We start from the raw sequence: 24053 nt of genomic DNA, 5'->3' as shown, positions 1-24053 counted from the left end.
GGACTTTTGATATCGAAAGCACGGGGTTTGGGTGAGGATTAAATGAAATAGGCATGTAAAGCTCTTACACAAAGTATGTGGCACATTGAAAGTGTGTACTAAATACAGCATATTATTATAATCAATCAAGCAGTCAGTGAAATGTCAGAATTGTCAGAAGATGACACGGAGACAAATATGGTAGCTTTTCAACGTGGGGAAAAGGTATCCGCTAAATGTAAAGATGGGGAATATTGATAGCAATTTTTAAGAAAACTTGAGGACAAACTTTGGGCAATTGATTTGTGAATACTTTGCAACCATTAGTGACCAGAGACCAGCCTGGTTTCAAAAAACACAGATTATACTGACAAGACTGCATTTTCTCTTGCATTTGATTTGCTGGATGTGGAGTTGGAGTATTAAATAAATGGTGCATCTGAATGATGATAAGGTAATTAGCAAGGTTTCTCATGATTTCTTGTATAGGATGGACTAATAAAGTTGAATTCATTATAATCATAAATATTTGAACATTCATACCCCAAATATGTTGATAACAGACTGTCTACATTAGACTACAGGATAAAGACTCAAAGATAGTATATATTAAAATAATAAGAGGAAACTAAAAGGTAAAAATTCACTGAGAATACAAATAGAATTAAACACTTGGTTAAAAAATGTATAAAGTTGAATTTAATTGGAATTCATATGGAAAAGGTCTAACTATTAGCTCATTTTAACTCAAAACATATGTTTGCTATACACACAGATGCAATATTAACCTATAAACTCTGCTGTTTACATCAAGGAAAGTGATATTGACATAGTACTCTGTACAAGGCTAATCGCATCAGAAGATAGGTTCTAGAATAACATTTTTAAAAAGATTCTAAAAGAGGATTACAAACATGGTTGAAATCTCTGGAAATCAGGGTTACCTGGGCAATGGGAAACAGTTGTCAGTGTTGTGCCTGGAGAATAAAATGATTAGAAAAGACGTGATCATTGTTTTTGAAATAGTGGACAGTCTTCCGCAAGAAATAGGGATTAGATACTCCATGTTAGGCTCCAGAAGGAAGAAAAAAGACCCAATTAATACACATTAAAGAGTAGAAGATTTTAGCCAATATAACAAATGTATTTCTGACAGTGGGAGGTCTTAAAATTGAACAGATTGCCTTGTGAAGTTCTAAATTCATGAGCTTGTCACTGCAGGTATTAAATACTGTGTAATCATCTCTTTAAAAATATTTCTGAGAGAGGGGCACCGGGGTGGCTCAGTCGGTTAAGCGTCTGACTTCAGCTCAGGTCACGATCTCGTGGTTTGTGAGTTCGAGCCCCGTGTCAGGCTCTTTGCTGACAGCTCAGAGCCTGGAGCCTGCTTCAGATTCTGTGTCTCCCTCTCTCTCTGCTCTTCCGCCACTCACACTCTGTCTCTCTCTCTCTTAAGAATAAGTAAACATTAAAAACATTAAAAAAAAATGTTTCTGAGAGAAATCCTCCTCTGGTGGGAACTAGGATCAGGTGTCCCTCAGATTGCCTCCAGCTTTAATGAGATGCTGAAAATAACTTTATTCTGCATTCATGCTTTTAGGTTATTCAAGAACTTAGTAGGAGAGAAGATATTAGCAACTATATTGGAAAGTGTCGATGTTGTTTTTTAACCTGTCTCAGGAGTTGTCCTGTCTCTGTGGGTGGGTGGGCCCTAGGTCGTTACAGTGTCTGAGAGAATTTCATTTCTCTCCCTACTATGTATTTCACTATATTTGATTTATGTTTAGTGAATGTGTATTAGTGGATGTGTATTTGAAATCTGAAAAAAAAAGAAAGAAAAAGAATGCTTCGTGATTTGTATATAACTCAGAAGAATATGGAGGGCTTCATGAGGGAGGCTGAATGTGAAGTTGGTGAATTTTTGAAACTTGGTGGCTGCATTATTTTGGTTTCTCTCATACCAGTCTGCATGTTCTCTGTCTCCAGACCTTCCCACTGGGATATCGAGGTAGGCCTCTCAAATTGAATCTTATTCACCCTCAACCTGTTTCTTTCCCAGCCTTCTCAATCTCAGTAAATGGCACCTCCTGGTAGCTCCTGTCAAAAATTAGTAGTCATCCTTTTTTCTTCTCTTTGCTTCACCCCATGTATGAAACACATCTTCAGGTTCTGTTGACTTTTCCTCCAAGCTCAATCTAAAACTGCCAATTTCCCTTCAGTTTTACTATTTGCACTCAAGCACCGACCACTGGGACCACTGCATGACTCCTGTCTTCTGACCACCACTCTTACTTCTTGGCATCCTCAACATGGTAGCCACAGCAATACACACACACACACACACACACACACACACACTTTTCATGTCAATCAGAGTATATCACTTGCTGCTTAAAGCTGGGATGACTTTTATATAAGCTTAGTATTAAATTTGAACTTCCTACACTAACCAATAAGGTATTACGATGTCCGGGGCCTCATTGGATTCCTGTTGACCTCTCTCCTGGAAGCTATACAGTTCAACCATCCTGGCTTTTATTTGCTTCATCAAAATGGATACCCAGCCCCATTCAAGTCCTTTCCAATAACTGCTCTCTCTTCCTGGAATCTACTTCATCCATACTTCTCATGGCTGGCTCCTAATTGTAGTTAATTTCTCAGAGTAAATATCATAGCCTCAGTGGTGACTTTTCTGATAACTCAACCTGAAGGCTTTCCAATCCTTCTCTATAATCTGTTTTATTGTCCTCTAAGTATTTATTATCTAACCATTTTGATTATATTATTATTAATTTTTTTAATTGTTTGCCTCCTCCAACCCCAAATTAAACTATAAGTTTCATTATAGTGTGGACTTTGTCTGCTATCCTGTATAGTCCTGTGCCCTCAGCCCTGCAACAGAAGCTTAGGAATACTAGCTGCTCAATGAAATATGTGTTGGAAGAAAGGAGAAGTGGGAAGGAGGGAGGGAGAGAGGAAGGAAGGAAGGAAGGAAGGAAGGAAGGAAGGGAGATTTCTTCTCAAAATTTATATCTTGCATTCACTGGTCATAGTTAAAAGAAGTCATGTAAACTTTCAGAAAATTAAGATAGTGGAATAGGATGAAATGATGGTAAAATATAGTTTATTTCTATGATAAAATCTGAAATTGTTTTTTCCATTGAAGTTTATTGTTAGACCTAAAGAGTCAAAATGTTAATTTTGCACTCTATCTCTGATAATTCTATAACCATAGCAAAGTATTAAATTACTCTACATGAAAACTGAACTGAGGTGATTGGCTATAGGGGAAAATGCAGGATGTGTATTTTCAGAAGGTGCCACTTAAAGGACTGACAGATTGCTCAGGTGGGCCCCTCATTGGAACACAAGCTAACAGGGTTCCTATTTTGGCATTCCAGTAGCTATTCACAGATCTCTTATTAGATGTAAGGAGTTTCAATTTTATCTGAAGTGGTTTCTAGAAGGCACGCCCCTTCTGTTTTGACATTCCTCTCCAATTTCTGAGGTTAGTGAAGAAATGACTTCTTAAAACCAGCTGACGCTGAAATCTGAAGATTATGTTTGTATAGTTTGTTTATCCAGTTTGGGATTTTTTTTTTAGGATCAAAGATTCTCTTTAACACAAAAATATTTATTATTATACTATCAATATTATTGAACCACCATAACACTTATTATAGAAGCTGATATTACAAACAGAAATGTTTGAAGTAACAAGGCTTTTGAGATTTCCAAAAAGAGGAAAAACTACAAGCACCTGTTGAAGAAAATGATGACAGATGGTAACATTTTTCTCAAGGTTCCCTTGCAGCTGTGCTTACATTCAGTTCTCCAGGCTGGGCCGGGTTTATTCATATCTTTTATTACACCCAGAAGGGTTTTCACTTCATCCTGTTTAACACAGTGCCGGTCGAAGCTCTTTTCTGTTGCAGAGATTTTATTCAAGAGAGAGAAAAAAGACTGACAATGCTTAAGAACCAATTTAACATCTGTGTAATCACGTTTTTTAACACGAGGTCAGAGCAATCTTGCAGATTATCGCAGCTAGCTTTTTAAGGAGGTTAGTTTTAAAGTGGCAGTCAGGATTCCTGCTGTTGTGCTAACTGATAAATGCCAATGGATGCTGATGCTCACTTACTTTACTATTGCCACACAGCATTTTGAAACCTCGATGCTGTATTTCATAATCTTTTTCAAAGCATGGTGTTCAAAAGAAACTATATCCTGTGAGAACATGTTTTGTTTTTAGGACACAACCACGGATTAACTTGATTGCTGGAGTCTAATTATCAACTCAGATTTTCAAGGGTAGCAGGTAATATTCTATCTTTAAAAAGTAAAACAAGCTAAACACCTGATTAAAATAATAGTAATCCACAATAAAAACAAAAATAATACCTCATTGGCAATTCATATTGAAGTTGATCTTCATGTAGGTAGCTGAGTTAGAATATGATTGAAATCCACATAACCCCATTTTTGTAGGGTAACATTACTTCATATTTCACTTTACAGAATATTAAAGCTGAATAAATATAAAGAAGAATGACTTCTGCAAATCAGCTTTTATATTTACATAATTAAAACATCTTCAAATTTTATTTTTAAGCTTTTACAAAATCTTTAGAATCATGGTTCTCTGTGTCCTCCTCAACCCTCTTGTCCTCATAAAGCCCGTTATTAATGATACTTAATTGAGGCCTACTTTTATTTACCAGTATTTTATGTTAATTTATATATATGCAATATATATCATACAATTAGATTTTTATAACGGCTGTGACATCCAGCTGTGGCAATGAGAGTGCACTGTGATCAATAATCCTATTTATTTTAAGTTTATTTATTTATTTTTGAGACAGAGAGACAGAGCACACAGCAGGGGAGGAGCAGAGAGAGAGGGAGAGAGAATCCCCAGCAGGCTCCACACTGCCAGCATGGAGACCTGTGCGGGGCTCGAACTCACAAACCACAAGATCATGACCTGAGCCAAAACCAAGAGTCAGATGTTTAACCAACTGAGCCATCCAGAAGCCCCCTATTTTTATTTTAAAAGTACTGGAATATCAGGCACCATAGGACGATGGCTGAGGAACGGTCTTTGCCATGTGTGTGTGACAGTGTTGCATCTGGGCTCTATTTGCTAATTGGGACCGGCAGTGGGGGCGACGGGTGCCATTCAGTTCTAATTGTAAAGGTGAAAACCAGGGAGTAATAGTGATCTGGGAGAATTCCATAAATATCTCATAAGTGCTACACGGTATGATTTGGTGAAAATAAATTTCTAAGTGCTATTATTGGTATCAGATTCTTAATTGGTCGGTGTTTTACTGTCAATTTCATTCTCCAGTTTATTTTTTCTCCAAGTGGATAATAGTACCAAATAATTATTCCATTTAATTACCTGCTCAGATAACATTTATCCCTTTGTCAAACTGTCAGGAAACCATTAACTTCACTGAGCGTACTCTTTTAGGTTTAGCCAATATGCATGAAGGATTTTCAAGATTGACTGTTCTTTGACTGACTTGGTTTCTTTTTATCTCTTTTTTTTCTCCCTCCCTTACTTCTTTTCTTCCTCCTGGCAAGAATAGTTGAATGATAGGAAATTAGGGATGCAGATTTTTTTTTTTGTTTTTTTTCTCTTCTCTTGCCTCACTTAATTATCCTTTTAAGGTTTGCCAATATGCCTTTTTTTTTTTATTGTATAATGTCGACACCATTAAGACTGTGTTTGGTTATAGTTCATGTATTTTCTTAACACAGGCTGAAGGAAGAATTAAGGTGCTTCTGGGGAATAATTGTGCACCTCCCAAGTTAATCTATTCTCATACCATTAAGATGTGAATATTGGGTTATGGTTCTTGAGTTCTTCTCTTTTATTTCCATAATTGTCCCCTTATTTAGAATTGGCAAAAGGAAAGGCAGGATGCTCCTTTTAAAATTACCTATATTTAATAAGCATCTGCAACATACAAGTCACTCGGGATATAAATTCACATTAGAAAAGATTCTGAAACACGATTTCTCTCTCTTAGATCTGTTTTTGGTTTTGGTTTTTTGTCCTATTTCTTTAAAATAGGTGGGGAATGCCTTCTTAGTGTAAAAGGATTTCAAAGAGCTGTTGCATGCATAAACTCTTTTTTCTAAATGAGGATGTCAGTTCCATAAGATTCATGTCCATTTAGGGGCTAAAAGGTTACAACAACGTTCCCAGATTTCAGTGCCAGATGTGTCTAGATGGCCGATCGTGCAGACTCAACTCATCCTAGCATCTGGTTAAGCACATTCCACATGGATCTCAACCATATGTAAATGTAATTGAGAGCAATTGGGAAAATAATCACTCTCCCTCTTTTTGTTCCATTTACAGTGCACACAACTATATTAAAAGTACAAATGTATAACTGGATTGATAAGGTTAGCTTTCTATTTTTAGGCAGTTACTACATGGTTGAGAAGATAATTCTATGTCTAGAATATATTACAGGCGACATGGGAATGCAAAAGAGGAGTAAGGATTCTAAGAGGGAATGATCACTTTCAGTTGGAATGATCAAAGAAAACTTCATAGAGCAGATAGAATCATGAGTCTTGAAGGGAAGAAAACATTTCAATGGAGTTAAGTTTCAATGGGTGGAGTTAGTGGAGAGGATTTCTCAGTGGGGTGAAGAGAGTAGGGAGGACAGAGAAGAAGAGTGTGAACAAAAGGAGAAGAAGGAAAAGGGCAGAATTTGAGGGGAATAATAAATACATAGTAGAGATCATGTGTTAGGATTAGTGATAGACACGGAAAATTAAGTTAGACTAAATTGTAGAAAAACTTGAATCTACAATGGAATTCTACCATATACCATCGAATAAAACACAGTGATCCACTGAGAGTGATTTTCAAGGAAAACTTTGACAGAAATAATGCAGGTGATAGTCTGAAGTGAGGTAGAGTAAGTTGTAATCAAGTAGAGGTGAAAGACGGGTTATTGTTTCAAAGAAGGAACTGACGGGTTCTGTGGAGGTATGAGTAATTGAGGAAGAAGTTAAAGAAGATTGCAGTTTTGAATCTGGATGATAGGAGAGTGGCAGTGTAATGAAAAAAAAAATCAGGGAAACTGGAAAATCAGGGAGACAGACAAAGGGTAAATACAATTTTGGATATATTGCATTTTGAAAGGACACTAAGACTTCCAAGTAGAGTTAGACTTTTTGGATATGTGATACTGAATGAAGGTGATGATTGGAAACTCTTGGAGTAGACGAGATTCCCAAAGGATGAAATACAAAGACAGAGGAGTATAATGTCAAGGAGAGAACTTTGGTGTATATGGTTAGGAATGGGAAAAAATAGAGATAAACTGTCAGAAATGGACAGTCAATAGTGGGGCTGTCTGGAAGCTGGCAGTGTGGACATCCTTGCCTTATACCCAAGACTTGTTCCCAAGTTTAGGGGAAGAATTTAGTATGATGTTTGCTGTAGGATTTTCTACAGATGCTCTTTATAAGGTTAAGGGCGTGCCCTTCTGCTGCTGTTTACTGAGCGATTTCACCATGAATGAATGTTTCAGATAGTTTTTCTGCATTTATTAAGATGATCGTATGGTTTTCTTTTTTAGACTTTGATATTATGAATTGTATTGATTGATTTTGTAATGTTGAACCAAATCTGCGTGCTAATGATATGTTATCCTTTTTTGTTTTTTTTTAATGTTTTTGTTTTACTTTTGAGAGAGAGAGACAGAGCAGGAGCAGGGGAGAGGCAGAGAGAGGAAGACACAGAATCCGAAGCAGGCTCCAAGCTCTGAGCTGTTAGCACAGAGCCCGATGCAGGGCTCGAACTCACAAACTGTGAGATCAGCCCAAGTCGGGTGCTTAACCGACTGAGCCACCCAGGCGCCCCTAAATGAATGTATTTCTATGTCAAAAATTTAGATAAGGGGCGCCTGGGTGGCTCAGGTGGTTGAGTGACCGACTTCAGCTTGGGTCATGGTCTCATGGTCAGTGGGTTTGAGCCCCGCATCACACTCTGTGCTGATAGCTCAGAACCTGGAGCCTGCTTTGGATCCTGTGTCTCCCTCTCTCTCAAAAATAAACATTTAAATTTTTTTTTAAAATTTAGATTACACATAAAATCTTAATAATGCATCTGTTTTATATAGAAAAATTTACTCTCACATATCAAAAACATCATGACCTGATCATGATCTGAGCCGAAGTCAGACGCTCAACTGACTGAGCCAGCCAGGTGCCCGATATATTATCCTTTTAAAAATATATCACTATATTTGCTAACATATAAAGAAAATTTGCATTTCAGCCCATGAAAAATACTGCTTTGTTCATTTTTTTTTGTAATGCCTTTGATTTTGGTATCAGGGTAAGGCTGTCATCAAAAAATGAGTTGGGCAGTGTTTTCTGTTCTTTATCTTCTGGAAGAGTTTGTGAAGGATTTGTATTATCTCTTCCGTAATATTTGGCAAAATTCCAAGTGGAAGCACCTTGGCGTAGCTTTTTTTTTTTTTTTTTTTGTAAGAATATTTTTACCCATGAGTAGATTATAGGGCTATTCAGAATATCTGTTTTCCTTAATAAATTTGACTGGTTTGTGTCTTTCAAAAACTTTTCCCTTCTCTCATCTAAATTATCCAAGTTGTTTATGTCTAGGTGTGCATAATATTATTAGCCTTTTTAAAAAAGTTTATTTATTTTGAGAGGGAGACAGAGAGTGCAAGTGGGGAAGGGGCAGAGAGAGAGAGGGAGAGAGAAAATCCCAAGCAGGCTCTGCATCACCAGTGCAGAGCCTGATGTGGGGCTCGAAGTCTCGAACTGTGAGATCATGACCTGAGCCAAAGTCAGAAGCTTAACAGATTGATCCACCCATGCATCTCCATGAAGTTATTAACCTTTCAATGTCTGTAGGATCTATTGTAATATTTCCCTTTTATTTCATTTATATGTATTTGTTTTGTACTTGTCCCATCTGCTCTTTGTTTTATATTTCTCTTCTCCTGCTTTCTTTAAAAAAATTTTTTTAATGTTTATTTTTCAGAGAGAGAGAGAGAGAGAGAGAGGGAGAGAGAGAGAGAGGAGCATGGGTGGGGGAGGGGCAGAGAGAGAGGGAGACACAGAATCCAAAGCAGGCTCCAGGTTCTGAGCTGTCAGTGGGGCTCGAACTCACAGACTGGGAGATCATGACCTGAGCCAAAGTCGGACGCCCAAACAACTAAGCCACCCCAGGTGCCCCTCCTGCTTTCTTTTACATTGAGTATTCCAAAAGAGTGGATGTTATTTGGGATGGAAAAAAGGCAAGATGTGGCTGTCGTGTGTCGAAACTGAAATTCGCTTGAAGTGAGATGCGTGATCATAAGCTGAGGGTGGGGAAATGTTGGCATCTTAAATCGAGAAGGTTAGAATATTTGTCTTGGGAGGCCTCCTGAGAAAACAGTAAGAGATTAACATGTGGATTTCTAAGCATTAGTAGGGGCCCAGCTTATATAAACATGTAACCAATAATACTGTTGTGATAGGTAAGGTACACTATGATCAAATTTGAAGACATATATTAAAATAGGCCTTAAGTACTAGAAAATGTGAACAAATTATAATGGAATTATGGTGGTGGTTAGGCTGTTTCACATTTCAGTTATAATAAAATCCATTCATGTTTTCCCTCCATAAGGTTGAAGATATCAGCATCTTTTAGACAATCACATTTTGCCAAGAGTCCAGAGCTTGTCTGGAAGCCATCTTTGTGAAATATTGGACACTCAGTAGTTTACACAGGATAGATGCACTCAAGGGATATTCAGTGAGACCCGAGTGCAGTTTCTTCCATATTCTCATAGCTAAGTTATCTGAAAAGCCAGAATAAGGTGGGATAGCTGAAAGGAATTGTTATTGGTGAGTAGAAATAGAAGGAATGGAATGTTGGGGAGCCAGCTGAATATTCTGTGGGACTAATGGTTTTGCAAGCATGTTTGCAACACTAGGATAATTATTCTGCTCTTCCGGCTGATTGCATTTTGTGTTGTGTTCTTTTTGTTTGCAAAAACTGTGATTGCTTGAATCATGTAATGAAATGTGAACTCAGTATAAAGGTGCAATTTATCTGAATCTCTCATTGTCCATAGGCATTGCTATCTCATCTACATATTGAAAATCTATGTGATCACAAGTGGGAAAATCACAATATGATAGGAGTATTTCATTTGAATTGTTTTCACAGTTACAGCCGGCTCTCAGAATAAATTTTTTGACAGCCTCCAACTTTACCAGTAGAAAAAGTAACATTTTACATGGAAAAAATGTTTACAGAAACATTTCTGTAGACAGAAAATATAAACTAACTCACACTTTTCCAGCAATGGCCGCTACGGTGTATCACGATGAAGAAGGATACAGACTGGAGTCAGACTCTCTGGCTTTGATACTGGCTTTACTATTTACCAGCCATGTGAACTTGACACGATGCTTAACTTTATGGTTTAGTGTCTTCATCGGTGAAGTAGGAAAATAATTTTATCTCATAGACTTGACGTAAAGGTTAAATGAGTTAACACATGTGCATGTATTAATACATGCTTAAACTGGTCCTGGTGCGTGGTATGTACTCAGTGAGTTGGTTGTTACCAGGGTGAAAAAAGCTTAGTTAGGCCCCAGCCATCACTAATAATGTGGGTTTTGAGCATGATCTGCATGTGAAATTTACATACGCTTGATAGCTCCCTTGAAAAGGTACTAGGAATAAAAATACCAAATGCCATCCATTTGAGTGTGACATTTACAATTTAAGGTTTTTTTCCTGTACACTTTATTTTTATTTATTTTATTTACTTATTTATTTTTGCAGAGCACGGCAATCATTTCTTCAAATGTAATTTTAATGTTAGTAAAAGTAGGTACAATTATGTTTTAGCATGCATTTTTTTATATGTATTTAATTTCTTTTTTTAAACTTGTTTTATTTTTTTATTTTTTTAAATTTACATACAAATTAGCATAAAGTGCAACAATGATTTCAGGAGTAGATTCCTTAGTGCCCCTTACCCATTTAGCCCATCCCCTGTCCCACAACCCCTCCAGTAACCCTCAGTTTGTTCTCCATATTTATGAGTCTCTTTTGTTTTGTCCCCCTCCCTGTTTATATTATTTTTGTTTCCCTTCCCTTATGTTCATCTGTTTTGCCTTTTCAAGTCCTCATATGAGTGAAGTTGTATGATTTTTGTCTTTCTCTGACTGACTAATTTCACTTATAATACCCTCCAGTTCCATCCACGTAGTTGCAAACGGCAAGATTTCATTCTTTTTGATTGCCGACTAATACTCCATTGTATTTACATACCACATTTTCTTTATCCATTCATCCGTCGATGGACATTTGGGCTCTTTCCATACTTTGGCTATTGTGGATAGTGCTGCTATAAACATGGGGGTGCATGTGTCCCTTCGAAACAGCACACCTGTATCCCATGGATAAATGCTTAGTTGTGCAATTGCTGGGTCATAGGGTAGTTCTACTTTTAGTTTTTTGAGGAACCTCCATACTGTTTTCCAGAGTGGCTGTACCAGCTTGCATTCCCACCAACAATGCAAAAGAGATCCTCTTTCTCTGCATCCTCGCCAACATCTGTTGTTGCCTGAGTTGTTCATGTTAGCCATTCTGACCGGTGTCAGGTGGTATCTCATTGTGGTTTTGATTTGTATTTCCCTGATGATGAGTGATGTTGAGCATTTTTTCATGTGTCGGTTGGCCATCTGGATGTCTTCTTTGGAGAAGGGTCTGTTCATGTCTTTTGCCCATTTCTTCACTGGATTATTTGTTTTTTGGGTGTTGAGTTTGATAAGTTCTTTATAGATTTTGGATACTAACCCTTTATCTGATATGTCATTTTCAAATATCTTCTTCCGTTCTGTCGGTTGCTTTTTAGTTTTGCTGATTGTTTCCTTCGCTGTGCAGGAGCTTTTTATTTTGATAAGCTCCCAGTAGTTCATTTTTAGCATGCATTGTCTGAATCAACCATTTGTGACTTTTTATTTTTTAAATACAAATTTTTATTTTTTTTAAAGTTTATTTTATTTGTTTTGAGAGAGAGAGAGAGAGGTGAGGAGGGGCAGAGAGAGAGACAAACAGAATCCCAAAAGAGAATCCATGCTGACAGGGCTGAGTCCGTCATGGGGCTCCATCTCATGAACTGTGAAATCATGACCTGAGCCAAAGTTAAGAGTCAGATGCTTAACCCAGACACCCCAACCATTTATGAGGTTTTAGAGATAAAATATCATCATGTATGCAAAGACCATTATAATTAAGGCAAACTTTGTGTCTTCTCTAAGAAATGAAAATTAGCACCGTGAATTTTATGACTCTTACTGTAGAAAGCAAATGGTAAATGATACAGGAAAATATTTTGGATAAAAACCAAATGATATTGCAAAGGGGGGAAGGAAATTAGTAGTAAATGGGCAATATTAAATAGGCAGTTCCCCCCCATATATGGTTTCATTTCTTTATCTTTCAAAATCCATAAAATAGATATGTATTATCCCCATTTTACTAATGTTAGAACAAAAGCTCAGAGTTTGACTTTAACAATTCTCCAAGGCTCTTTAGGGGTAGAGCTAGGGATCAGATCCTAGCCATTTTATTTCAAAACCCATGATCTCCCCATTGCATTTGTCTGCCTCCCAGAAGTGATCTGCATACCATTGATCAAGTTTAGTACAAAAATCATAGGTGATCCATAAAAACAAAATTTCTCCAGTTTTTCGATGTCTTATAATTCAACTAGTTTCATTTCTTTCCATAATTTTCCATTGCATTTCATTTTAATATGCATTTGCTATTAAAGCACATACTAAAATGGCCTATAACCTCAGATGGGGTCTCTTAGCTTTCAGGAGTGGTGAAAGGAAGTTCCACTTGCTGTAATAGTAAGAAACGTGCTTATATTGGGGTTGGTCCTGTCTTTATCACAAACTAGTCAATTCCATTTGGGGCAAGCCATTTCACAGTGTTGAAATTCCTCTTCTCATTTGTATGAATGAAAATCACTAAGTGATCTTGAATGTCTATTTATTCCATTTCTTTTGATGCTCTATGACACTATAAAATCCTTCCCACATTTTCCTGAAGGGCCAGAAATTCAAATATGGACCACTCTTTTAGGGAACTGATTTCCTAGTTGGGATGCTCCAGTTCCTTGAAAATTTCCAGGACTTTAAAAATGGCTATAGATACCATATTTTGTAGTGAGCAAATCCAGAATCAATTTTTTCAGGTTCTGCAAATATTTTTTTTAAGTTTTTAAAATTTATTTATTTTGAGAGAGAGAATGCAAGCATGGGACAGGCAGAGAGAGAGGGAGAGGGAGAATCCTAAGCAGGCTACACACTGTTAGTGCAGAGCCCAACGCAGGGCTTGAACCCACGAACTCTGAGATTATAACCTGAGCCGAAATTGAGTTGGACGCTTAATTGACTGAGCCACCCAGGTGCCCCTAAATATTCTTAACCTAAATTTCTTCCACTCTGAATTTGGGATAGTCTAATTTTTCTTTTTTATATTTTCCACAGGATTATTTTACAAATGCAAATAGAGAATTAAAAAAAGATGCTCAGCAAGATTACCACCTAGAATATGCCATGGAAAATAGTACACACACAATAATTGAATTTACCAGAGAACTGCATACATGTGACATAAATGACAAGAGTATAACGGTGAGTAGTCTATGAGTGAATGCCACAGGAATAAATTGTATGTTTGTTTACAGTGGTGAAAGACTTTATAGAATACAAGGAACAAATATTTAAAAATAACCTTTGAAAACAAAGTCACACAGTCTGTTTTGGAATATCTTTGAATTCTTTTTAGAAGCCACAGAAAATCTAAGACTATGCATTTCAATAAAGGCAATTTTTGTGTGAATCTAACATTTTGAAGGGCCATTTAAAGTGGGTATGATTTTATCTGTAAGATTTCTAGTTTTTTCTCCATAAAGTTTGAGACTATACAACAGATAAAGGTTGGAAAAAATGTATTACACAAGAGGGAATTATGATACTGAATTTTAGGGTATAATTCATCTGATTTGTGAGTGATTTATTTTTGTAAATTTCTAAAATCAAGATGAATAGCAGACTGATTAAAATTGCCTCCCGACACAAGATTTCTTATTGTCAGATTTCATTCAAAAATTAATATCTTTATGCATATGCAAATTAAATATTTAGACAGCATATAATTCATGTGGTACTTTGGAAATTTCCATGAATTCCTTGGATCAGTTTCATTTTGTATAGATCAATCAAATTATCTTTTTTATTTGATAAATCAAAGCTTTAAGAATGGGAATGTAAAAATATGAAGCCAGTTTTGATTAACATTCAGCATAAAGAGTAAAAGAAGAAGAAAAACACATGCAAAAGCGTGGATCACTTTTTATGTAATATACCGTGCAATTATACTTTAATGGGAAAAATAATTATAGTCATTTGACTTATTAAGAAAGAATATAGCTTTTAAAATAAATAGCTTTTGCTTTATTATTTATTTTCAAAGTTCTTATTACAGAGATCTGGCAAAGACACCTTTTTCTGTGGGAGGACTGAACAATTTCTTCATACCTCACCAAGCCCTCCCCCTGGCCCACCACCCCTCGGGCAATCTCTCCTGTTTGCTAAATGGAAACCAATTTCACCTGACAGTACTTTCCCTTGTTGGGATACCCTAGTCCCTTGGAAATTCCCAGGATTCATAAAATGACTAACGCTAGATTCTAGGATAATAAACCCAGAATCAGAAATTCCTCCTGTGTTTGCACTTTCTGTCAATTCGTACATGTGACGGGGCCAGTTCTGGGGAAAATCTATTGTGAATGTAAATGTGCTAACCTGGAAGGTGACTTTAGTTTTCCAGAATCCTTGCTTCTTAACAAGAATATTTGCTTGGCGACTACTAGTTGCTGGTGCGCAGACCTGGCTTGATGACAATTTACCGTCGCCATGTGCACGGAAGCATAACCTCTGAGTCAGTTGCCTTTCACTCTGCCTTGGAAGCCATAATCTTGTGTGCTAAGAGATACCGTTTCTTCCAAAAAGAAACTCACCTATCTGGACACTTAATGATTGAATCAAATTGACACAATTAATGCTAGAGACCATGTTGAGAGCTTCCAATGTCATTATTCTCTTTTTTTTTCACGTCTGCATCCTGCTTTAAATAGAATTCCTTAAACTCAGCTCAGTGGTAAGGGAAGTGCTCTCATGAGACATAATGGTGCCCATGTCTGCTCACTAGGAGAGCACAGTGAGAGTGATCTGGGCTTACCACCATGAAGATGTGGGAGAAGCCGGCCCCAAGTACCACGACTCCAATCGTGGCACCAAGAGTCTGCGGCTGTTGAATCCTGAGAAAGCCATCGTGTTGTCTACAGCCATCCCATACTTTGACCTGGTAAATCAGGACGTAAGTTTTTTCAGGTTTTATGATTGGAGGGGTGGGTTTATGGAAAGCGTGTAAGAGTTTTTATTTACACTTTTGTGTTTAATAGTGTGTCAAGAGAATGTGACTTTGTGTCCCCCTCCCCTTTTTATTAAGACAGGTCCCCATCCCAAACAAAGGTACGACCTACTGGTGCCAAATGTTTAAAATTCCTGTGTTCCAGGAAAAGCATCATGTAATAAAGGTATGTGACTCACTCACAGGCTAAATTTAATTTGCACAAATGGAGGAGAAATTGTTGTTAAAATGAAAATGATTTAAAAAATAGAAATGATTTTCAATTGTATGAAAGTTATTTCAAGAGCAAAGTAACTGGCTTCTCTGACTCACACCCTGTCTTACGAGTTACTGAATTTAGAGGGAAATCTTGGATTGTAGCTAGGATTTTGGCTTTTGGCTCCTAATTTTACATTTTAAGGTAAAAGTTAAAGATGCATTTGAATAGTGCTACCTATTTCCTAGGCAACATTGTGTACAGCTGGAATTGCTGGACTTGCAATTTAAATAATGTATTTGCATATTGATAAACTATATACAGGAACATTACATTCCCCACCAAGATTGTTTGAGAATGGCTTGTTTCATTGTAAACATTGGATATTGTAAAAAAAAAACTATTTTTACAGTGATTTTTTGAAAATAAGAAAATAGGAAAATTGGTGGATTCCTACAAAATTAAAAATTACAGAATTTGCCTGTGGCACCTAACTCCCTCCCACCTCCACCGGGAACAGCTTCCTAAAACTTTTGTATCTAGCTAGTGGAGAAACAGGTATTTTCAAAGAATTCCATGTCCTTGGTTCTGTGCTAGGTACTGCTTGGTAGTTTCACAGAGGCTGAATGTATAATCCATACTCTCCAGGAAACTATAGTAAGAAGGTAGGAGAAGTGTCCTTGACACAGGAAAGAATAAGATCGAATTAAATCATGCATACAAATACTCTAAACGTTCAGAAGGCCAGACATCGTCAGCTTTTTGTCAGTCCTCGGACTCTGTAACAAAGCAGTGTGGATGTGAGAAAGGAGAAAACGTGTGGATTCTAGAATCGAGAGGGAAATGCATGGTTTGACTCGCAGGTCGTCTCTTTAGCTCACCGCGTGCTCTCAGGTAAGTTGCTCCGGGATAATGCCCTGGTTTCTTCGTCTGCAGAGGGTGGTCACCATAACACTTCCCCTCTTAACCTCAAAACCTCTTGGCAGAGTTGGAAACACTGAGTACATTCTGTAAAGTGACTTAGATTTGTTAGTTTCTAATATATTTGTCTAGTGGCACAGAGCTGCCTTTTGCTTACGGATATGATTCATCACTACTTACAGAGGCAAGAAGAGCAGGGGAAGGGAATGTTTTTTGAATTACTAAGTAGTCCTAAATACTTGTGGAATATTTTTGCAATCAGAAGATTTACCAACCATGAGACTTTGGATAAGCCATTTACCTCTGTGCAATGTTATTTGCTGTTTCTTGCATGTGCCTTAATACCAGTGCCTAAGGCCTTCCCTTATGCTAATGAAAAGCCTTTCTCAGAAAAGAGGATGTTATATTCATATAGACTATGTGCCATATAATACGGTGTGTCATTCGCAGCAAATTTAGTGGGAACTCGGCTTAAGGGACAAATGTAAAACTACAGGTTCAGAAATAAAAGCCCATGTTTCACAAAATGGGTCCTGGATTCATTTTTCAGCAAATGTTAACGGATAGGATATAAAGCCCTTAACTACTTACATGAATGCATTTTTTTCTTATTATTAATGCTAATAATTAAGTCGAATGAAATAAAAGCATTTGCTCTTAAGGGAGGTCAGTATATGTTCTAACTCTGTATGTAGGACATTTACCTGGTATCCCATCTGAGAATTCTTAGCTAGCTTTCCCGGCACATGCTTTTAGAGTAATACTCAGATATGTGGGCATGTATTGAATATTTGGAGTTCTGTAGGACGATGGAAATTCTTTACTCCTAGCAAGAGGGGGTTTGGGGTACAGGCTGCAAGTCAGAGAGGAGGGGGTGGTTATACAAAATTTGGTTGCTTCAGGGGCAGAGGGTTGGTGGCTGGCATTTAAAATTCTATTATTACTTAAGAATACCACTTACAGAATAGATTCCTGAGCTTGTCGTTGAATCCTAAAGTATCCTAAAGGTCATCAAGTACTATGGAACATTTTGCAAAAAAAATGAGCCTAAATAGACTGGCTGGCCCAGTCGGAGGAGCATGTGGTGGCTCTTGATCTTGGGGTTGTGAGTTCGAGCCCCATGTTGGATGTAGAGATTACTTCAAAATGAAATCTTAAAAGAGAGAAGAGGAAGCTCTACTTGGAAAACAAATTCAAAATATCTATGTTGTAAAAAAAATTCAGGTTGTATACGTTTTGAGACAGTTTTTAAAAAACAGTTTTCGTTTGCAACTCATGCCAGTTTATAATAAAATGTCAATTCATTTCTAGGGTAGAATTCATAGATCTAAAACTTACCTTAAGAAATTACCTAATTCCCATTCTCTTTTCCTTAGCAGAGATGATTTCTAGTAATTTAAGACAAATATATCTTCTTTCCATAGAATCAAAGACGCCTGTTTTGAAGAGCCATCAGCTAGGTGCCTATCTTTATTCTGTATTTTATGTCCTGCGAGTCACTGTATCAAAAAGCCTCAGTCCTTCTCTGAGACAAAAACCAAAAAGTACTTTCCCAGAAAAAAGAACATTGCTTTTATATTGTATTATATTATGTGTCATTTGCAGCAAGTTTTAAGAACATTGATAATAGTAATATGGCGAGAAATCAATTTTGTTGTCTGGACTCTCATTTCAAACAAAGAAAAGTGTGTAATTGCAATTAAATGTGAATAGTGCTGCCAAACATACATTTCGTAGTTGTAATAACTATAAAACTAAGCAGATAAATGAAATATATCAGTGGCTGTGTGTGAATATATTTAATGTGAATGAGTAAACTTAAACATATTAATTACACTTAATTTAAATTTTAATCATATAATGATAAAAATTATTTACTACCAAAAATATGAAATAATAAGGTAAATAATTTCTAAAATTATAAAATAATAAAGGCAAATAATTTCATCCACAGGAATAATGGGATTATGATAAAAATTATTGGGGTTTCAGTTCAGTTGGGTTTCACATTTATTGATTTGTATTTTGGTTTTTGTGAAAAATGTTTAAAATTGTGATTTCAAAATATTGGTATTGTCAGATGACAGCATGCCACACTAGAAGACAGAAATGGAGATTATGAAAAAGAAAGCTCTTGGTAATTTATGTCGAAACCACACTCCTCGGGGCGCCTGGGTGGCGCAGTCGGTTAAGCGTCCGACTTCAGCCAGGTCACGATCTCGCGGTCCGTGAGTTCGAGCCCCGCGTCAGGCTCTGGGCTGATGGCTCAGAGCCTGGAGCCTGTTTCCGATTCTGTGTCTCCCTCTCTCTCTGCCCCTCCCCCGTTCATGCTCTGTCTCTCTCTGTCCCAAAAATAAATAAACGTTGAAAAAAAAAATAAAAAAATAAAATAAAATAAAATTTTTTAGAGAAAGTGATTCTTTCCGCTCTCTGTAGTCAATAGTAACATCATTATCACCTGATGGTGACAATTGGATATACTCTGCCAGAAGCTGAGGTTATCAACTGGTGTAACACACCCGTGTGTGTGTGTGTGTGTGTGTGTGTGTAGCTTTTATTGTCAGAGAATTCTCCTCATAGATAAACTAAACTCCTAACTCATCTGTTTAAGCATGATCTATCTTATTTGATTTAATAAATAATTGCTGACTGCCTATTATGTTAGGGTTAGGGTTAGACAAGAAAAACATACAAGCTGACTCATCATCCCATCTCCATCTTGCCTTAAAGGCCCACCTTTCTAGTAGGGAGACAGTGAGCCTCATGGTAGCATAGGTGGGTTCTGCACTCTGATGGGCCAGATTTGGATCCTTGCTTTCCATCATCAGGCATTTAACCATGGGTGAGTTATTTGTCACTCACATGTCAATTTTATCATTTAAATTTGCATGGTAACTTCCTTATGGAATTGTTTAGACTAAAGGTTAAATAGTAGTTAATAAAATTATATTACCACTTAGCACAATATCTGACACATATAAAACTCTTAACAACCCCAACTATTATTATCAGGCCATTTATTTTCAATGTTGTTGTCTGAATGACTTTTCATTGAAAACTGCTGTTTAGTAAAGAGACCCAGAAAAGCAAAGAACATCATGCTGAAAGGTTGACCATTGCTGAGTTTTTTTTTTTTTTTTTTTTTTCCAACATTTATTTATTTTTGAGACAGAGAGAGACAGAGCATGAACGGGGGAGGGGCAGAGAGAGAGGGAGACACAGAATCGGAAACAGGCTCCAGGCTCTGAGCCATCAGCCCAGAGCCCGACACGGGGCTCGAACTCACAGACCGCGAGATCGTGACCTGGCTGAAGTCGGACGCCCAACCGACTGCGCCACCCAGGCGCCCCCATTGCTGAGTTTTAAGAGAGGATTACCTTTACTTGTTGTGTGACCTCAGACAAATTATTTACTTCCTTGTGCCTCAGTTTTCTCGCCTGGAAAATGGGCATAATAGTCCTCAACTAATAGGGTTGTTAACAACTATTAAGTGAATCAAAGGAGTTTAACATATGTAGTTAGAACAATGCCTGGCACATAGTTTTAAATAAAGTAACTAAATAAAATTATGTAGATCACTAGCAATAAACACAACTGCTCATCTATTGATCATCTTGTTAGGTTTCTGGGTTGCTGAGGGATCCCAAGCCTGCCAATCCCTTCTAGAGAGTCAGAATTCCAAATAAAACCTAGATTCTCACTCTTCATGTAGGGAGGCCACCGTGAAAACTTTCTCCTGTGTAGAAATGTGAAGTGGAGATAAACAAAACACTATCATTATTCTATTCTATTCTATTCTATTCTATTCTATTCTATTCTATTCTATTCTATTCTATTCTATTCATCAATAGAATGAGATACTGTGCTGTCACTTGCTACTGAACAGAACATCTTTCTTGACTTGATATTAGATGCTGCTGTTTTTTTCCATTGGTGGCACTCATAAATCTGAATGATTTAATTTGGGGGAATGTTTCCTAAGACAAGAAAATCTAAGGATAATTGATATTGAATGACCATGAAATGTTCTTAAAGCCAGAGTACTGTATAGCCATGAAATAGTCCTTCAAAACTTTGATTTTCCTATCCTAGACACGTCGTATGAACATTTGGGTTTATGCACTATGTTAAATCAACATTGCTGGTCAGTTTCCCTATTGTGTTTATTTCTTGTTCTCCTCCTCTTTTTCTTTCTTCCTCTTCCTCTCTCCTCCTCCTCCTTCTTCCTCCTCGTCTCCTCCTCTTTCTTCTTCTTAATATAAGAACACCATCACATGGGAAACTTTAGCATTAACATATTCTGAAATGTCAAGTGTGATAGAGGACTTCTATTTCTGAAAATGTGTAAGATTTCCAGGTTAAATTTAGTAAATTGTAGGAATTTTCACTGTCAAGCTACATGATTTGACTATTAGAATGATCTCCTCTTTGTCAGTATATCGTCTTCCATTTTCTCCCCTGAAATCATATTTCAAAATATATTTTCACTGATGTGATTTTTTTCTTCCCTGATAGAATTGGTTTCTCATCAGGATGCATTTCCACAGACTCTATGCTTTAGTTCTCATTTTTTTTCATGCCTTCACCTTCAGTTTCCCTCTGTTAGGTGGCAGACTAACAGGTGTTTGCTATTGACTATTAACCAAATAGTTGTATTTTCACTCATTTACATTACAATTCTTTGGAACGTTTTTGGCTGACCAATGTTCCCTTTTATTTATTTATTTATTTTTTTACCAATTCAACCATATTTCACAAAGGCAAATCTTGGATATTTAGCTAGATCTATTTAGTATGTTGAAAGAAATTAACTTTCAAAGTATGCTTTTTGTGAAAGTACTTTCCATTCGTTTTAAATACATGGCAGCACTATATTTGGTTATTAAATTCTTAATACCAATGCATTACTACTGGCACCTGTGGATTTTGTCACCCATTGACAAAATGGATAATTCTTTATCTTGTAGAAAAATTATGCTGTAAAATCATAAGAATCATCCTTTGCCTTGGGAATTTGTCATCTAGAGTTTGTAATTATTAACATAATTATATATATTATATGTAATATATATACATGTATCAGTGGATCTGAAAGTCTATATGTATCTTTTATCCAAGAGATGAAGAATACTTGGCCATTTACTGTGGCTGAAATTATAACTTTGTACAGAAAAAAAAAAGTGAATAGAGCACTACTCCTGTCAATGATAAGTTGATTCAAATTAGCACATTTTTAAAGCTTGGTGACTTAGAATGTTCAGTGTTGCCAAGTTCTTTCTCGATCTTCTTGAGTTACATCTACTTCACAGAAACATTGGAGATCGTCTAACTACTTGGGTGTTCTTAATAGCCACTTGAGAGTACAAGGTAATTGAATTCACTTTGAAAGCATGCTTTTTCATGGAAGTGATTTATTGCTAACTCTGTCACTAATTAGCTTTCTGACCCTAGAGAAAGTACTTAACCTCACCCTGGTCCTCAGATTCCTTGTCTGTAAGATAAAGGGATTGGGCCCGATGATTCCAAATGGCTCTTTTTACTTCTAAATATCTATGACTTGCTAAAACTAAAAGTGAAATATGTGCTGGGGTTTGGATGCCCTGTGGTCTGAATTCCTGATATGCTTGCTTCTTACTATCCCTAGGCGTACCTGGGTAAAAATGCTTAGGACACCACGATTTCCCTTGAGGTTTAAAAGCCCCTTTCTTTAATCCCTTGGACCTGGGCTCTTCTAGCATGTATTTTGAAGCCTAGATTTCCATCTGTAAAGGGGATAATAATAGTACTTGTCTCAAATGGTAACTGCCATTATCAAATGAAATAATATCCATAGAGTTCTTATATGTTTGGCATATATTAGGTAGCTCATAAATACCGGCTATATTTCCAATTTACATTGGACTTCAGATACCTCTAAATCTTGGAAAATAATCTAAATGAAGTAAATCTAAGTAAACAAATAAGTAAATAAATAAGTAAATAGATAAGTAAGGAAAGAAAGAAACAAAGGAAGAAAGAAACAAAGAAAGAAAGAAAGAAAGAAAGGGAAGAAAGAAGGAAAGAAAGAAAGAGAAAGAAAGAGGACAAGGAAGAAAGAAAAAAAGGGAAGGGAAGAAAAAGTAAAGAAAGGAAAGGAAGAAAGAAAGAGAAATAAATCCAAATCCAAATCCAAATCTAAATCTAAATCTGAATCCAAATCTAAATCGGAATCTTGGACAGAATGTAAATTTTGAATAAGGATAGGACCTAAGAGTGCCAAGGCAAGCAAGGCTGACCGGTTGGTGCAGCGCATAGTATGGGCTCTGGAGATAGGTAGGGATTGTATTCCAACTCTGCTTTTCATTAGCTTGATGACCTTGGGCAAACTCAACTCTCAGAGTTTATAGCTTTACTCGTAAAGCAGGAAAAATGATTTCCAGTGAAGATGTAATGAGTACCAGTGAAAACACCTGTTGCGTAAAGGGCTCGTAATTTTTCGTTTTTTTCTCTTGATGGGGATTATAGAGACAGACGACTCAAACTTCATCCAGTATTTTCTCATACTTATCAGGGCTGCACTGAAACCACAGCAAGAAGTCAGTTTTTATTTTATTTTGAAGAAAAGGTTCCCTGGGAATTAGATTTCATAGCTTGCTCTCATTATTCTAACCCAAATGAAATTTAACCTAATTTCCTCCTGTTCTTGTCTGAGTAAGGATAAAAGCCAGCTGGTGACTATCCTCTGGGAAATATTCTTTCACATTCTTAGGTCACCCATTAGCCTTCCTTAAGTTGGTCTTAAATAATACCATTTTCAACAGACAGACAGAAAGAGATATTTATTTTTCTTTATTACTCTTCTATTGCCCAACTCTAATCTCAGTCTAGGACAGCTTTTTAAAGTAGTCTAAAACATTGAATGACAAAATTGAAAAGCATTAGCACATTTATTGATAATTATTGGCCATAAAAGTTGGTAAATCATTTATGAGCAGCATTTTCATCAAAAGCACTAACTTCATACTAAGATATTTATGTTGGATTCTAGGTGTTGATGGCAAAGTAGGTTTCAGAAGAAGTATGGGAATATTAAGATAGGAATGACTTTTACTTAAATGCAGGGAGATATGCAGGTAATATGTTTATCTGTTTCTTACTACTTTAAATAGCTTCTCTTGTTAGATGTTCACAGCCTCCCACAAGGCAAGTTGAATTACCACCACTTTCCAGATGAACACACTGAGGCATAGCTTGCATAAGTAACTTGCTTAACCCTATACACAAATTCTGTGACACAGAGCGAAGACTGAGCACAGATCTTCCTAGCAAAAGTAGTGGACCTTTCTCCATGCAATTCTACTAGCCCAAGCCTTCTAGCTGGTATATGTTGCAGTGACAAATAATTTGGGTGAGAGATGTCGGATAGCTTATATCCGGCCACAGGGCCTTTGGGTCACTTTC

General features: G+C 36.8%; 1 protein-coding gene across 2 annotated transcripts in view; it reads left to right on the top strand.

Annotated features, from left to right (window-relative positions):
* MOXD1 (monooxygenase DBH like 1) overlaps window positions 1–24053 on the top strand; it is a 97929-nt gene that overhangs the window by 9375 nt on the left and 64501 nt on the right. For both annotated transcript variants that reach the window (XR_007151997.1, XM_047857718.1), the window contains exons 2-4: window positions 13549–13695; window positions 15275–15442; window positions 15579–15662. Coding sequence is in view for 1 of the 2 variants with exons in the window: in XM_047857718.1 (XP_047713674.1) it covers window positions 13549–13695; window positions 15275–15442; window positions 15579–15662 (399 nt within the window). In the remaining variant the exon portion in view is untranslated. The remainder of the gene's footprint in view (window positions 1–13548; window positions 13696–15274; window positions 15443–15578; window positions 15663–24053) is intronic.

Source organism: Prionailurus viverrinus, chromosome B2 (assembly GCF_022837055.1).
Source record: "Prionailurus viverrinus isolate Anna chromosome B2, UM_Priviv_1.0, whole genome shotgun sequence".
In the NCBI taxonomy this organism is placed as follows: Eukaryota; Metazoa; Chordata; class Mammalia; order Carnivora; family Felidae; genus Prionailurus; species Prionailurus viverrinus.
The sequence above is the reverse complement of the archived record's forward strand: the minus strand, read 5'-3'. Positions and strand labels throughout refer to the sequence as shown.